The sequence below is a fragment of the Macrobrachium nipponense genome, chromosome 1 (assembly GCF_015104395.2).
Source record: "Macrobrachium nipponense isolate FS-2020 chromosome 1, ASM1510439v2, whole genome shotgun sequence".
Lineage (NCBI taxonomy): Eukaryota > Metazoa > Arthropoda > Malacostraca > Decapoda > Palaemonidae > Macrobrachium > Macrobrachium nipponense.
This window is the reverse complement of record NC_087200.1, coordinates 185,417,481-185,433,119: the sequence shown is the minus strand read 5'-3', so window position 1 is coordinate 185,433,119 and position 15,639 is coordinate 185,417,481. Positions and strand designations below refer to the sequence as shown.

Sequence of the window (15,639 nt, the reverse complement as noted above, 5' to 3'; positions counted from 1 at the left end):
TGGGTACTAGTGTTGTGATGATTGTAGTAGTGGTTGGAGATGTTGTTGTTGATGTTGTAGGTTGTGGTTGTTGTGATGTTCTAGTTGTAGTTGTTGTTGTTGAAGTTGTAGTTGTAGTTGGTGTGGTTGTTGTTGATGTAGTAGTACTAGTTGGAGTACTAGTTGTTGTTGATGATGTAGTAGTGGTTGGAGATGTTGTTGTTGACGTTGTAGTTGGTGTGGTTGTTGTTGATGTAGTAGTTGTAGTTGGTGTTGTTGTTGAAGTTGTAGTTGTAGTTGGTGTGGTTGTTGTTGATGTTCTAGTTGTAGTTGGTGTTGTTGTTGAAGTTGTAGTGTTAGGTGTGGGGTTGTTGTTTGATGTAGTAGATTACTAGTTGGAGTACCTAGTTGTTGTTTGAGAGTAGTGGTGGTTTGGAGATGTTGTTGTTGACGTTGTAGTTGGTGTGGTTGTTGTTGATGTAGTAGTTGTTGTTGGTGTTGTTGTAGTTGTAGTTGTAGTTGGTGTGGTTGTTGTTGATGTAGTAGTACTGGTTGGAGTGCTTGTTGTTGTTGATGATGTTGTAGTGGTTGGAGAGGTTGTTGTTGAAGTTGTAGTTGGTGTGGTTGTTCTTGTTGTTGATGTAGTGGTGGTAGGAGGGGTTGTAGTTGTAGTTGTCTTTGGAGTTGTTGTAGTTTCTTTAGGACTTGATAGACTATAGACAGAACTACTTGATACACTGTTGCCTGCAAATAGAAAAGATAATTCATCTATGATAGTCACAAAAAAACTTTGGTCTTGTAATTCCATTCCTTCAAATATTCATAATAATATTCCTTTGGTATTAAGTCTGCTTTCCATTTCATACGAAAATTCACTGTCTGTTTCAATTTCATTAAAAGCATCTTTGCCTTCTTATGCTACTTCATGATGTAACTGTGAATACCTCATGAACATAATAGGACATTTCATTATCCCATATAAAACTTATCTCTATTCTACATAGTTCGTTCAGATATATTTCTCTTTTTTCGAAAATACAAAAGGGAATCGAGTCAAATAAACAAAAACATTTAATGATGCATAAATCATTGAATACAAATAGAAATAATCATGCTCACTTGAACTGATGAAACTGTAGGATGAGCTGGAACTACTGTAGTAAGGCGAGGTTGTAGTTGTAGGCTTGGTTATAATAGTGGTTGAAGTTGTAGCAGTTGATGTTGTAGTTGGTGTGGTTGTTGTTGATGTCGTAGTTGTAGTTGGTGTGGTTATTGTTGTTGACGATGTAGTAGTGGTTGGAGTGGATGTTGTTGATGTTTTAGTTGTAGTAGTTGTTGATGTCGAAGTTGTAGTTGGTGTTGTTGATGTTGTTGTTGTAGTTGGTGTAGTTTTTGTTGATGTAGTAGTACTGGTTGGAGTGCTTGTTGTTGTTGATGATGTAGTGGTTGGAGTAGATGTTGTTGATGTTGTTGTTGTAGTTGGTGTGGTTGTGGTTGATGTAGTAGTGCTGGTTGGAGTGCTTGTTGTTGTTGACGATGTAGTAGTGGTAGGAGTAGATGTTGTGGATGTTGTAGTTGGTGTGGTTGTTGTTGATGTTGTAGTTGTAGTTGGTGTTGTTGTTGATGTTGTAGTTGTAGTTGGTGTGGTTGTTGTTGATGTAGTAGAACTGGTTGGAGTGCTTGTTGTTGTTGACGATGTAGTAGTGGCAGGAGTAGATGTTGTGGATGTTGTAGTTGATGTGGTTGTTGTTGATGTCGTAGTTGTAGTTGGTGTTGTTGTAGTTGATGTGGTTTTTGTTGATGTAGTACTGGTTGGAGTGCTTGTTGTTGTTGATGTTGTAGTGGTTGGAGAGGTTGCTGTTGAAGTTGTAATTGTAGTTGGTGTGGTTGTTTTTGTTGATGATGTAGTGGTGGTAGGAGTTGTTGTAGTTTCTATAGGACTCGATAGACTATAGACAGAACTACTTGACACACTGTTGCCTGCAAATAGAGAAGATAATTTATCTGCAACAGTCAGAAAAAAAACTTTGGTCTTGTAATTCCACTTCTGCAAATATTCATAATAATATTCCTTTAGTATTAAGTCTGCTTCCCCTTTAACACGAAAATTCACTCTTTGTTCCCATTTCATTAAAGGCATCTCAGAATTTTTATTTTACTTATGAAAATAATTAGAGATTTCTTTATCACATATAATACTTACTTCTATTGTACATAGTTGGTTTAGATATATTTGTCTTTTTTCCAAAATACAAAAACGAAATGAACCAAAGAAACAAAAAATATTAAATCCAAAGAATAATAATCGTGCTCACTGGAACTTATGAAACTGTAGGAAGAGCTGGAACTGCTGTAGTAAGGTGAGGTTGTAGTTGTAGGCTTGGTTGTAGTAGTGGTTGAAGTTGTTGTAGTTGATGTTGTAGTTGTAGCTGGAGTTGTTGTCGTTGATGTTGTAGTTGTGACTGGAGTTGTTGTAGTTGATGTTGTAGTTGTGGCTGGAGTGGTTGTTGTTGATGTTGAGGTTTTGGTGGTGGTTGGAGTGGTTGTTGATGTACTAGTACTGGTTGTAGGGGTTGTAGTAGTAGTATGAGTGGTTGTTGTAGTTGGTGTTGTTGATGTACTAGTACTAGTTGGAGTGGTAGTGGTTGTAGTTGGTGTTGTTGTTGTTGATGTACTAGTACTAGTTGGAGTGGTTGGTAGGTTTTGTAGTAAAGAGGTGTTTTTGATGTTGGACCGTTTTTGGTTGGCAGTTGTTTGGAGTGGGTTTGTTGTTGTGATGTTGTTAGTTTGGGAGGCGAGGGGTTTGCTTGTTGAAGTTGTAGTTGGTGTGGTTGTTGCTGTTGATGTAGTGGTGGTAGGAGAGTTTGTAGTTGTAGTTGGAGTTGTTGTAGTCTCTATAGGACTTGACAGACTGTATACTGAACTACTTGATGCACTGTTACCTGTAAATAAATAATAATTTTATGTTCACTACAGATATGTATGTATATTCTTTTAGGTATATGTATACAAGATTATACATATAAAATTAACACTACAGATATGTATGTATATTCTTTTAGGTATATGTATACAAGATTATACAATTTTTCTAGTCTCCTCTAATGCATTTCCAGATTTCCGTTTCACAGATTATTAATATTATCATTGTTATAAAAAATCCACAATTATATTTTGGGTCTGGTTTCCACGGTAGGCTCATCTACATGTATCATCACACCATGGCTGTTCATTTGTCCTAAATTTGATGACCTTTCTTGGGACGTACCTTTTTGAAATAAAGATCAGCATTTCATTTAACTACTTCTATTAAACTATATTTCCATGTAAAGATACATAGACTTTCAAACACCTGAACGGTCTTCCTCATCTGTGTAGACGTAAAAATATAAAGTGAGAGGGTTTCTTCTAAAGAGCTTCTAAAAAGGTAGGCGGGTCGAGAAAATAACAGCCCATCATCGAGGTGCTGGTTCGAGAGTTATGTAATTCCAAACTCAACAGGCAGTTATTATTATTATTATTATTATTATTATTATTATTATTATTATTATTATTATTATTATTATTATTATATTCTGCTGAATAAAATGGCAGAATTCAGCGAATTAATCTTATATAATATCTTTTCTATTTTTCTTATTACTCCCTTTTCCGGCTCAGCGATACTTCGTATTAATTGGCCAATATTCATAATGGGAATAATGCTGAAAGTGGTATTTTATTTAGAACATGATTTATTAATGAAAATCTTGTATTATCAGAATACTGGTGTATGGAAAGGCGTTCCTCTTGTATAGGTCAAGCAGGGGTCGTCGTCGGTGGTATCATTCCATAAGAGAGGTCAATGTCAGGCCGGGGTCGTCTCTGGTATTCAGCTGGTATTAATGCTGGTGCAGCTCTGGCTTATCGCGACGTTTCAACCTTTCCGTAGGTCATCTTCATGGCTGGTCAGCAGTAGAAGTGAAGAGATGGTGTTTGCATGCCGACGCGATGGTTGTAGGGATTCAGCCGTGCGGGCGCTTGAGTAGTGTATCCGGGAATGAATGTCTGGAGTCCTAACTGCGGCAGGAGTCCTATCATCCTGCATCCTGCTGGTGTTCCTGAATATTTGGCATTGTTATTTGGGCGTTCGCTGCTGACCTTCGGGCGGCGGTGGGGAGGAGAAATGTTTCTTGGGTAATGTTCAAGTTAGGTTTATCTTTTCCTATATGGAGGGCTTCCAGGATTCGCAAACGTCAGGGATCAGTAGTTTGGTCAATAATTTCGATATTATGCATAATATCTCTCCTTTTTATTCTTACGTTATGGGCAGTCCTGGCGTGATTATAAATGGCTCCTTTGGCGTGACAAGAGATTCTCTTGGAGGATCGCATGGTGATCATGCTGATGTATTTGACGAGGCATCCTCGGACGGGGCACGTGTATTGGTAGGCCACGTTCGTCTTCTTCAAGGGATCCTGCAGGGGGGCCGCTGGGTTGTTCCTCATCCCCAGGCTGCTTGTCTTCTTCGTTTTATAATATATTATTAAATTAATGGTCTTATCCTGATTGGTTGGGGTGACATTTCTCTCGATGATATTCTTGAGGGCTTGCTCGTCCTCCTTATACCTTCGGTGGAAGTGCCCTTTATAAAAAAGCTTGATGGGCTCTGGATTGTCGGGGCGAGGTTCCTGGAGGTACCAATCTTGAACGTTCTTTGTTATCACAGCATCGACGGTGCGATTAGTGTGTCCGTTGTCGAACAGGACCTGAGCCCTTCGTTCTAGTTTGCTGTGTGTATCGTACCAGGAAGAGCAGTGCGAGAGGGCCCTCCTGACGAAGGCGCTGATGGTGGAGCGCTTATGCCTCTCACGTCGGTTTTGTGTATACATTCGTGCGGAATCGGTTGTCTTGCTGCTCGACAAGGACGTCGAGGAACTGGAGGCGGCGGCCTTGGCAGTGTTCTATCGTAAAGGAGAGGCAGCTGTGATCATCAAATGCACATCGCAGCTGCTATATCTCTTCCTGGGAGTCGGCACTGACGAAGGTGTCGTCGATGTAGAGCACACACGTACATCCTTGATTTGCTGGAATTCTGGAAGACCCTCTCTTCGACGGTGCCCATGTAAAAATTGGCGAAGAAACTCCAAGGGGTGAACCCATCGCCACCCCGTCGATCTGGGTGTACAAGCGGCCGCGATGGTCGGAGAAAGGGGCCTTCTTAGTGCAGATTTCCAGCAGGGCACGAAGGGCATGTCCAGGGATTTTCTTTTTTTACAAAGGGCACTTCCACCGAAGGTATAAGGAGGACGAGCAAGCCCTCAAGACCATCATCGAGAGAAACGTCACCCCCACCAATCAGGATAAGACCATTAATTTAATAATATATTATAAAACGAAGAAGACAAGCAGCCTGGTGATGAGGAACAACCTAGCGGCCCCCCTGCAGGATCCCTTGAAGAAGACGAACGTGGTCTACCAATACACGTGCCATGTCCGAGGATGCCTCGTCAAATACATCAGCATGACCACCATGCGATTCTCCAAGAGAATCTCTTGCCACGCCCAAGAAGGAGCCATTTATAATCACGCCAGGACTGCCCATAACGTAAGAATAAAAAGGACAGATATACATAATATCGAAATTATTGAGCAAACTACTGATCCCTGACGTTTGCGAATCCTGGAAGCCCTCCATATAGGAAAGGATAAACCTAACTTGAACATTACCCAAGAAACATTTCTCCCTACCGCCGCCAAGAGATCAGCAGCGAACGCCCACATAACAATGCCAAATATTCAGGAGCACCAGCAGGATGATAGGACTCCTGCCGCAGTTAGGACTCCAGACATTCACTCCCGGATACACTACTCAAGCGCCCGCACGGCTGAATCCCTGTAACCATCGACGCGAGAACCCCGACTTCGCCCCAGACCAGCTCGACCAATGAGAACTCATTCTAGGATTAATTAACGTTCAGCAGAAACCAGTTTCCAAACATTTCGGAGTTTATGAGATCCTATTTTGGTTTCATTGGAAAACCATTCTTGGGAAGATTAACACAACATAAACAATCAATTAGATATGGAAAACATAATTCAGCAATTTTCCATCATATAAACACGAACCATAGCGGGGATTGTAACTCAAACCATATTTTATACAAGAGCAGCAGTTGATACAAATGTCAGATGATAGAATCTTCATTAATAAAACAAGAAGATGATAGGATCAATCTTTCCAAGGAAGCCTGGAACTGACCAGATTGACACCTTCCTTAAGGCAACGATAAAGAGGATTAAGACAATTAACAGAACCTACGATGGCTTTGCGACGTCCCAAGGCATCAACTAAGGTCATATCTACCACTATATATTCCGCAAATGAAACTCCTTTTGTAATTCACTGCTTGGTAAGGGTGGAAGTCCACCGAAATAGAGTCTTTAGCTTAAAAAGAGTGCACACACATATGTATGTATATATATATATATCATATATACTATTTATATATAGTTATATATAATATTATATTATAATCTTATATTTATATTTATATGTATAATATATATATAATATATAATATAATATATTATATATTATATATAGATTATATATAGTATATACTATGATATATAATATTATATATATATATATTATATATAAGTATAATATATATATACGGGTGTGTGTGTAACTGAATGACGAAGTTATGTAATGCGAAAAATGTATAAGGAATGCATAATAATAGTAATAAAAATCATTATCTATCATTTTTAAAGAAAAATTAGTCCCTGGTATGAAAAGAATCCTAAGTCATATTGTTCTTGGTAAAGAAAAAGTACTGAACAAGAAGCTGAGAAGATTAAACAATGTGAAGAAATGATAAGAGATGTATGAAATAATTATGAATATATTTTTCACTTATAATATAAATTGAATGAGATCATAAAAAAACTCTGAATTCATATTCATGTTAGATTGCTCATCAGAGAGGAAATAGTAGAAATGATGAAGATCTAAACTTCCTACTATTCGACTAAAACACAAAAATTTCATTTCAAAATTTGGTCATAATGAGAATAAATCCTTCAGAAAAATATTCAGTTTTCAAACTGAAGAAATAAAGAGCAAGGAGAGAGAGAGAGAGAGAGAGAAGAGGAGAGAGAGAGAGAGAGAGAGAGAGAAGAAGAGAGAGAAGAGAAAGAGAGAGAATCTAGTCATGATTATATGTAACGAATTCAATAACAAAATTAAACGGAATTTCTTTACTACAAAGAAAAAACACATAGGGATAACCTATTGAAGACTTGACGAAAATGACATAAGTATATTTTAATGTTTCATTCCCTAAATAGCATGATATCCCAAGTGAAACAAAGGGAATATGGGGAAGTATGAAAATCTTACTTGAACTACTGAATGAAGAACTAGATGAAGTGAATCTTGTAGTTTTTGGGGTTGTTGTGGTAGTGGCAGGTGTGGTCGTGGAGGTAGTCGTTGTTGGTCTTGTTGTGGTAGTAGATGTAGTTGATGTTCGTGATTGTAGTGCTAGTATTGCTTGAATGTTGTTAAGTGGTAGTTTGTAGAGGGTTGTTGTGGTAGTGGTAGGTGTGGTTGTGGATGTAGATGCATGTTGATGGTTTTGTAGTTGTTTTGGAGTTTGGTGGTAGTTTGTAGTAAAGGGGTAGTTAGATCTTAGTTTTGATGTGGCTTGGTAGAAGTTGGGGTTTGGTTGTTTTGGTAGTTGGTAAGGTGGTGGGTTGTGGATTGTAGATGATGGTTGTTGGTTGGTAGTTGTTGGGGGTTTTTTTTTTGTTGTGGTAGTGGTAGGTTGGTTGGGTTGGTTGGTATAGTAGAGATGATGTTTGTGGTTTGTAGTTGTTGGAGAGTTTTGGGGTAGTTGGTAGTAGGGGTAGTGGATGTAAGTTGATGGGTTCCTTTGTTAGTTGTTGAGGTTGTTGTGGTGGTTGGTAAGGTTTGGTAAGGTAGATGTAAGATGAATGAAGTTGTGGTTGTAGTTTGTTGAGTTGTTTTGTGGTAGTGGTTAGGTGTGGTAGTGGTAGTAGTTGTTTGGTTTTGTTGTGGGTAGTGGGATGTAGCTTGATGTTGTTTGCTTAGTAGTTGCTGGTGTTGTTTGTTGGTAGGTTGTAGGAATGTTTGTTTGTGGTAGTGGGTAAGTGGTGGTAGTGGATGTAGGATGATGTTTGTGGTTTGTAGTTGTTGGAGTTGTGGGGTACGTTGTAGTAGGGGTAGTAGGATGTAGTTGAATGTGCTTTGTAGAAGTTGGGGTTTGTTGTGGTAGTGGTTAGTGGTGGTTGTGGATGTAGATGATGGTTGTGGTTGTAGGTTGTTGGAGTTTGTGGTAGTTGTACGTAAGGGGTAGTTAGATGTTTAGTTTGATGTGCTTGTAGAAGTTGGGGTTGTTTGTGGTACGTGGTAGGTGTGGTGGTGGAGGTATGTAGTTGTTTGTTAATGTAGTTTGGAGGTTGTTGTGGTGGTAAGTTAGTAGGTGTAGTAGTTGGCATGTAGTTGATGTTGTGCTTGTAGGTTGCTGGTGTTTGTTTGTTTTGGTTTTTGCTGTTTGTTGAAGTTAGTGATAGAACTTAAAACAACACTGTAGCGGTAACTACTTGGAAACTTGAAACCGTGGACCTGGAATTGAATTTAAAAAAAAATTATCTTTCTACACTATAAACAAACATGCAGGAGCAAGATACAGACACATGCACGCATATTCAAGCACATTCAACAAAACAAAAAGCAAAAGCCACCTCAGAACGCCATATAAATAGTAAAAGCTCAATTAAATATAATATATATATATAATATTATAATTTAGAGTATATATATATACTATATAATAATAAATATATTATATATATTTATATAAATATATGTATATATTATAAGAGCATACATTATATATATATAATATACATATATTATATTATATATATATAATTATATACTATATATATTATAATTCGAGGTTATCAAATATTCTAATATGCTCTACCTCGGAATTGATATATTTTCATGTATGTACCGAAGGGGAATATTTAATTGATAATAAATTCATCCCGCATGGAATTGAACCACCGTCCAACGGACAGGCACGAAATCAGGACCGACATTGCTGTTTACCGATATATAAGATATATATATATATATATATATATATATATATATATGATATGAATGTATCAGATGTCTATAATGGAATTTTTTGGATCAGGATGAATTATATCAATTTTTAAATTTGTGAATATGAATGCAGTTGTGGATATTTGATGCAGTTGTGGATATTTGATGAACAAACCCTTATGGATGTGGAATTCGATGCGGATATTATGTAAATCTAAACAATTCTAATGTATCTAATTGGTAAAAAAGATTTTCAGCCTAATCATTCAAAATTATGTGTTACACATAATATCTGATGTAGTACATCGGGTATACTTTCATATGAACATTCATACAGAAATAGCAATACACGAACATTTTAGTTGTGTTAGCACAAGATTATTTCATACTAATTTCATGATAAATGTCGCAAAACTCAAAGCCATTCATCGCATGAGACAGATAGTGAGTGAGTTTCCTAAAAAATGCAATACCCTGCATTATGATTACAATAAATTTAAATGATATGAAATTACTTGAACAAGCATTTCCTAAAGTTACAAAGTATGAGTATGAAGTACTGAAGACTTATCCGAATACACTGGGGAAATCATTGATTAACGTTCAGCAGAAACCAGTTTCCAAAGACATTGGAGTTTATGAGATCCTTTATAGAGACTATGATAAGTCATATTTTGGTTTCATTGGAATACCACTCTCGGGAAGATTAACACAACATAAACAATCAATTAGATATGGAAAACATAATTCGGCAATTTTCCATCATATAAACACGAACCATAGCGGGGATTGTAACTCAAACCAAATTTTATACAAGAACAGCATTTGATACAAATGCCAGATGGTTGAATCTTCATTAATAAAACAAGAAGATGATAGGATCAATCTTTCCAAGGAAGCCTGGAACTGACCAGATTGACTCCTTCCTTAAGGCAACGATAAAGAGGATTAAGACAATTAACAGAACCTACGATGGCTTTGCGACGTCCCAAGGCATCAACTAAGGTCATATCTACCATTATAAATTTTGCAAATGAAACTCCTTTTGTAATTCACTGCTTGGTAAGGGTGGAAGTCCACCGAAATAGAGTCTTTAGCTTAAAAAGAGTGCACACACATATGTATGTATATGTATATATATATATATATATATATATATATATATATATATATATATATATATATATCTCAGTAGGAAAAGAAGAGCGTAGGTTAAGAGACACCACATTTTTATTGCGACGCGTTTTCGTTGTTTCTTCATAACAACATTTTCAAGCCTAAAAGAGACATTACAGTATTTTAATGGTAGTTACAAGAATATGTAATTATTGGCTGACAAAGCTGAGTAAAAGTGGCAACAATAAGATAATGGTTAAAATCTTTAAAATAAATTGCACCAGCATACTAGAAAAATAAATTATATAAGATCTTTAAAATAAATTACAACCGTATACTAAAAACAGAATGGTGGGAGACAGAGATGGAAAGTTTACACTACAAATGAATGACTGAATGATTTATATTAAAAAGCAAGGGATAAGATGAATTGTCAAGGTTAAGATCTGGTTTCCTTAAAAATATTTCTATTGACTCAGAGATTCTCAATAATGACTCTTCTCTAAAAGTACCAAGACACTAAAATTTTCCAATCTTCTACCTGTATTACATTCCTCTACGTGCTGTAAAATCGTGATCTGGTTGGCTTGGCCAGCAAGCAACCAGTACGAGGAGAAATGCCATAATGTTCGGAAGATCTTGTCCGGACCGACCGTTTTGACTGGCCAATATAGGTGGCGCTACAGGCGTCACACTTGTAAATATAGGTTGCATGGCCAGACAAAAGGTCTGAAGGTAGTTTTATCATTATGGTTTAACAACGCTTGGATAGTATGGTTGTTGGTAAATATTAACTTGGGGTTTAATGTGGGGAAAACTTACTTAAACATATTTCTTAGTTTCTTGTTAAACGTATTTAACAAGGATCTTTAAATGGAAATTTAAAATAATAGTTTTATTTATCAACACTTGGTAATTTTATTTTGCTATTTAATACTTAAGCAGGAAATATTTTAAGAACTTTTTGATTTCTTTATATATTATGTTATTGGGTAGCATTAATTTTGAAATAGTTTAACAGAAACTTTATTTCTGCGTCAAATGCCTGCAAGAGCTGCAGAGAGAATATGCTCTATTGTATTAAAGTCTTAATGTTATTATTTGAAGTTAAAGAATGTAGCACTTTGGAAATTCATTCCAAGACCGGTAAAAGTAGACTCTCTAAAAATGCTAAAATTTAAGAGTGACTTATTGTTTGCGGTAGTTTTTGTAATGCTTACATCTAAAAAGTTAAGAATATTATTTTCTTCATGTTCCACGGTAAACTGAATACATGGGTGTTTACTATTTAAGTAATCATGGAACCGCTGTACGTGACTTAAATGCCTGAAAACCAAAAATGTGTCGTCAACATACCTGTGATAAACAATTGGTTTAAACTCAAGGGGACAATCATCAAGCCATCGTTTTTCATGAAAACAAAGAAATATGTTGGCCATTGGGGCTGAAAGTGGAGATCCCATTGCGAAACCTTCAAATTGTTTGTAGTGCAAATTATTGAATAAAAAGTGATTATCGTTTATGCATAAGTTGAGAAGAGCCACCTATATTGGCCAGTCAAAACGGTCGGTCCGGACAAGATCTTCCGAACATTATGGCATTTCTCCTCGTACTGGTTGCTTGCTGGCCAAGCCAACCAGATCACCGATTTTACAGCACGTAGAGGAATGTAATACAGGTAGAAGATTGGAAAATTTTAGTGTGCTTGGTACTTTTAGAGAAGAGTCATTATTGAGAATCTCTGAGTCAATAGAAATATTTTTAAGGAGACCAGATCTTAACCTTGACAATTCATCTTATCCCTTGCTTTTAATATAAATCATTCAGTCATTCATTTATAGTGTAAACTTTCCATCTCTGTCTCCCACCATTCTGTTTTTAGTATACGGTTGTAATTTATTTTAAAGATCTTATATAATTTATTTTTTTAGTATGCTGGTGCAATTTAATTTAAAGATTTTAACCATTATCTTATTGTTGCTACTTTTACTCAGCTTTGTCAGCCAATAATTACATATTCTTGTAACTACCATTAAAATACTGTAATGTCTCTTTTAGGCTTGAAAATGTTGTTATGAAGAAACAACGAAACGCATCGCAATAAAAATGTGGTGTCTCTTAACCTACGCTCTTCTTTTCCTACTGAGATTGAGATTTCCAAAACATCTGTCTACTTTCACTATATATATATATACAATATATATATATATTCATATATATGTCTATATATATATATATATATATATACTAAGATATATATATATATATATATATATATATATATATATATATATATACAGGTGTGTGTGTAACTGAATGACGAAGTTATGTAATGCAAAAAATGTATAATTACAGTAATAAAAATCATTATCTATCATTTTTAAAGGAAAAATTAGTCCTTGGTATGAAAAGAATCCTATGTCAAATTGTTCTTGGTAAAGAAAAAATACTGAACAAGAAGCTGAGAAGATTAACAATGTGAAGAAATGAAAAGAGATGTATGAAATAATTATGAATATATTTTCACTTATAATATAAATTGAATGAGATCATAAAAAAAACTCTGGATTCATATTCATGTTAGATTGCTCATCAGAGAGGAAATAGTAGAAATGATGAAGATCTAAACTTCCTACTATTCGACTAAAACACAAAAATTTCATTTCAAAATTTGGTCATAATGAGAATAAATCCTTCAGAAAAATATTCAGTTTTCAAACTGAAGAAATAAAGAGCAAGGAATGAGAGAGAGAGAGAGAGAGAGAGAGAGAGAGAGAGAGAGAGAGAGAGAGAGAGAATCTAGTCATGATTATATGTAACAAATTCAATAACAAAATTGAACGAAATTTCTTTACTACAAAGAAAAAACACATAGGGATGACCTATTGAAGACTTGACGAAAAATGACATAAGTATATTTTAATGTTAATTCCCTAAATAGCATGATTTCCAAAGTGAAACAAAAGGAATATGGGGAAGTATGAAAATCTTACTTGAACTACTGAATGAAGAACTAGATGAAGAAGTGAATCTTGTAGTTTTTGGGGTTGTTGTGGTAGTGGCAGGTGTGGTCGTGGAGGTAGTAGTTGTTGGTCTTGTTGTGGTAGTAGATGTAGTTGATGTTGTGCTTGTAGTTGCTGGTGTTGTTGTGGTAGTTGTAGGAGTTGTTGTGGTAGTGGTAGGTGTGGTTGTGGATGTAGATGATGTTGTGGTTGTAATTGTTGGGGTTGTGGTAGTTGTAGTAGGGGTAGTAGTTGTTGTTGATGTGCTTGTAGAAGTTGGGGTTGTTGTGGTAGTGGTAGGTTTGGTTGTGGATGTAGATGATGTTGTGGTTGTAGTTGTTGGAGTTGTGGTAGTTGTAGTAGAGGTAGTATTGTGTTGATGTATTTGTTGGGTGTTGTGGGTGTGTAGGTGTGGTAGTTCGTGTTGTAGTGTTGATGTTGTTGTTGGTGGTGTGGTAGTGTGGTAGTTTGTGTTTTGGTGGTACTGTAGTTTGATTGTTCTTGGATGTGATGGTTGTGTTGGTGGAGTATTGTTGGAGTTGTATGTGTAGTGGTTTAGGTGTGGTAGTGGGGTGTGATTAGTAGTTGGTTGTGTGGTGTGATGTAGTGATTTTGTTGTTGGCTTGTAGTGGCTGGTGTTAGTGGTAGTGTGTTGTTTTTGGGGTGTGGTGTGAGTGTGGTGATGTTTGTTGTTGAGTAGTTGTTTTGGTTTCGTTGGGTATGGATGTAGTTGGATGTTGGTGCTTGGTAGTTGCTGGTGTTGTTGTGTAGTTTCTATAGGAGTTGTTGTGGTTAGTGGTAGGTTGATTGGTAGGGATTGTAGGATGATGTTTGTCGGATGTAGGGGTTGAGGAGTTGGTTCTTGTTAGAGGGGTAGTAGATTGTTTACTTGATGTGCTTGAGAAGTTTGGGTTGTTGTTGGTTAGTGGTAGGTGTGGTTGTGGATGTTTAAGATGATGTTGTGGTTGTAGTTGTTTGGGCGGTTTGTGGTAGTTCGTAGTAGGGGGTTAGTAGATGTAGTTGATGTGGCCTTATTTTTAGAAGTTGGGGTTGTTTGTGGTAGTGAGGTGAGGTGTTGGTAGTGGAGGGTAGTAAGTTTGTTGCTATTGTAGTTTGGAGTTATTGTGGTGGTAGTAGTAGGTGGGTAGTAGTTGGATGTAGGTTGATGTTGTGGCTTGTAGTTTGCTGGTGGGTTTGCTTTGTTGGTTTTTTCTGTTTGTTGAAGGTTAGTGATAGAACTTAAAAACACTGTAGGCGGGAAACGACTTCATTGGAAAACTTGAACCTGGAGTTTGAATATTAAAAAAAAAAATTATTCTTTTCCTACACTTATAACAAACACATGCAGGAGGCAGGAATACAGACACATCACACAATATTCAAGCATTCACCACAAAAAACCAAAAGCACACTCAGAACCATAATAAAGTAGGTAAAAAGCTCCAATTACGAATATATATATATATAATATATTATAATAATATACTTATTAGTATAATATATATAACTAAATATATCTATTATAAAATAAATATATATTATATATATATATATATATATTAATATATATATAGATTAGTATTAATAAACCATTTATATCAATTTCGAGTTACAAAGATTCAATTCGCATACCTCGGAATATTGGATTGATATTTTTCATGTATGTACCGAAGGGGAATATTTAATTGATAATAAATTCATCCCCGCATGGGATTGAACCACCGTCCAACGGACAGGCACGAAATCAGGACCGACATTGCTGTTACCGATATATATATATATATATATATATATATATATATATATATATATATATATATATATATATATATGTATCAGATGTCTATAATGGAATTTTTGGATCAGGATGAATATATCACTTTTTAAAGCAGTTGTGGAATATGATGACACCCTTATGGTGGCTGGAATTCGATCGCGATATATTATGTAATCTACAATTCTAATGTATCTAATTGGTAAAAAAGATTTTCAGCCTAATCATTCAAAATTATGTGTTACACATAATATCTGATGTAGTACATCGGGTATACTTTCATATGAACATACATACAGAAATAGCAATACACGAACATTTTAGTTGTCTTAGCACAAGATTATTTCATACTAATGCATGATAAATGTCGCAAAACTCAAAGCCATTCATCGCATGAGACAGATAGTGAGTGAGTTTCCTAAAAAATGCAATACCCTGCATTATGATTACAATAAATTTTAATGATATGAAATTACTTGAACAAGCATTTCTTAAAGTTACAAAGTATGAGTATGAAGTACTGAAGACTTATCCGAATACACTGGGGAAATCATTAATTAACGTTCAGCAGAAACCAGTTTCCAAAGACATTGGAGTTTATGAGATCCTTTGTAGAGACTATGATAAGTCATATTTTGGTTTCA

General features: G+C 35.9%; 2 protein-coding genes across 2 annotated transcripts in view; both read right to left on the bottom strand.

Annotated features, from left to right (window-relative positions):
- LOC135219028 (platelet binding protein GspB-like) overlaps nucleotides 1-15,639 on the bottom strand; it is a 239,515-nt gene that overhangs the window by 40,590 nt on the left and 183,286 nt on the right.
- Nucleotides 1-15,639, bottom strand: part of LOC135220075 (mucin-2-like) — a 56,388-nt gene that overhangs the window by 1,074 nt on the left and 39,675 nt on the right. The window contains 5 exon segments of the mRNA XM_064257399.1: nucleotides 8-723; nucleotides 1,099-1,959; nucleotides 2,295-2,785; nucleotides 12,856-12,862; nucleotides 13,213-14,082. Coding sequence (XP_064113469.1) covers nucleotides 8-723; nucleotides 1,099-1,959; nucleotides 2,295-2,785; nucleotides 12,856-12,862; nucleotides 13,213-14,082 — 2,945 coding nt within the window.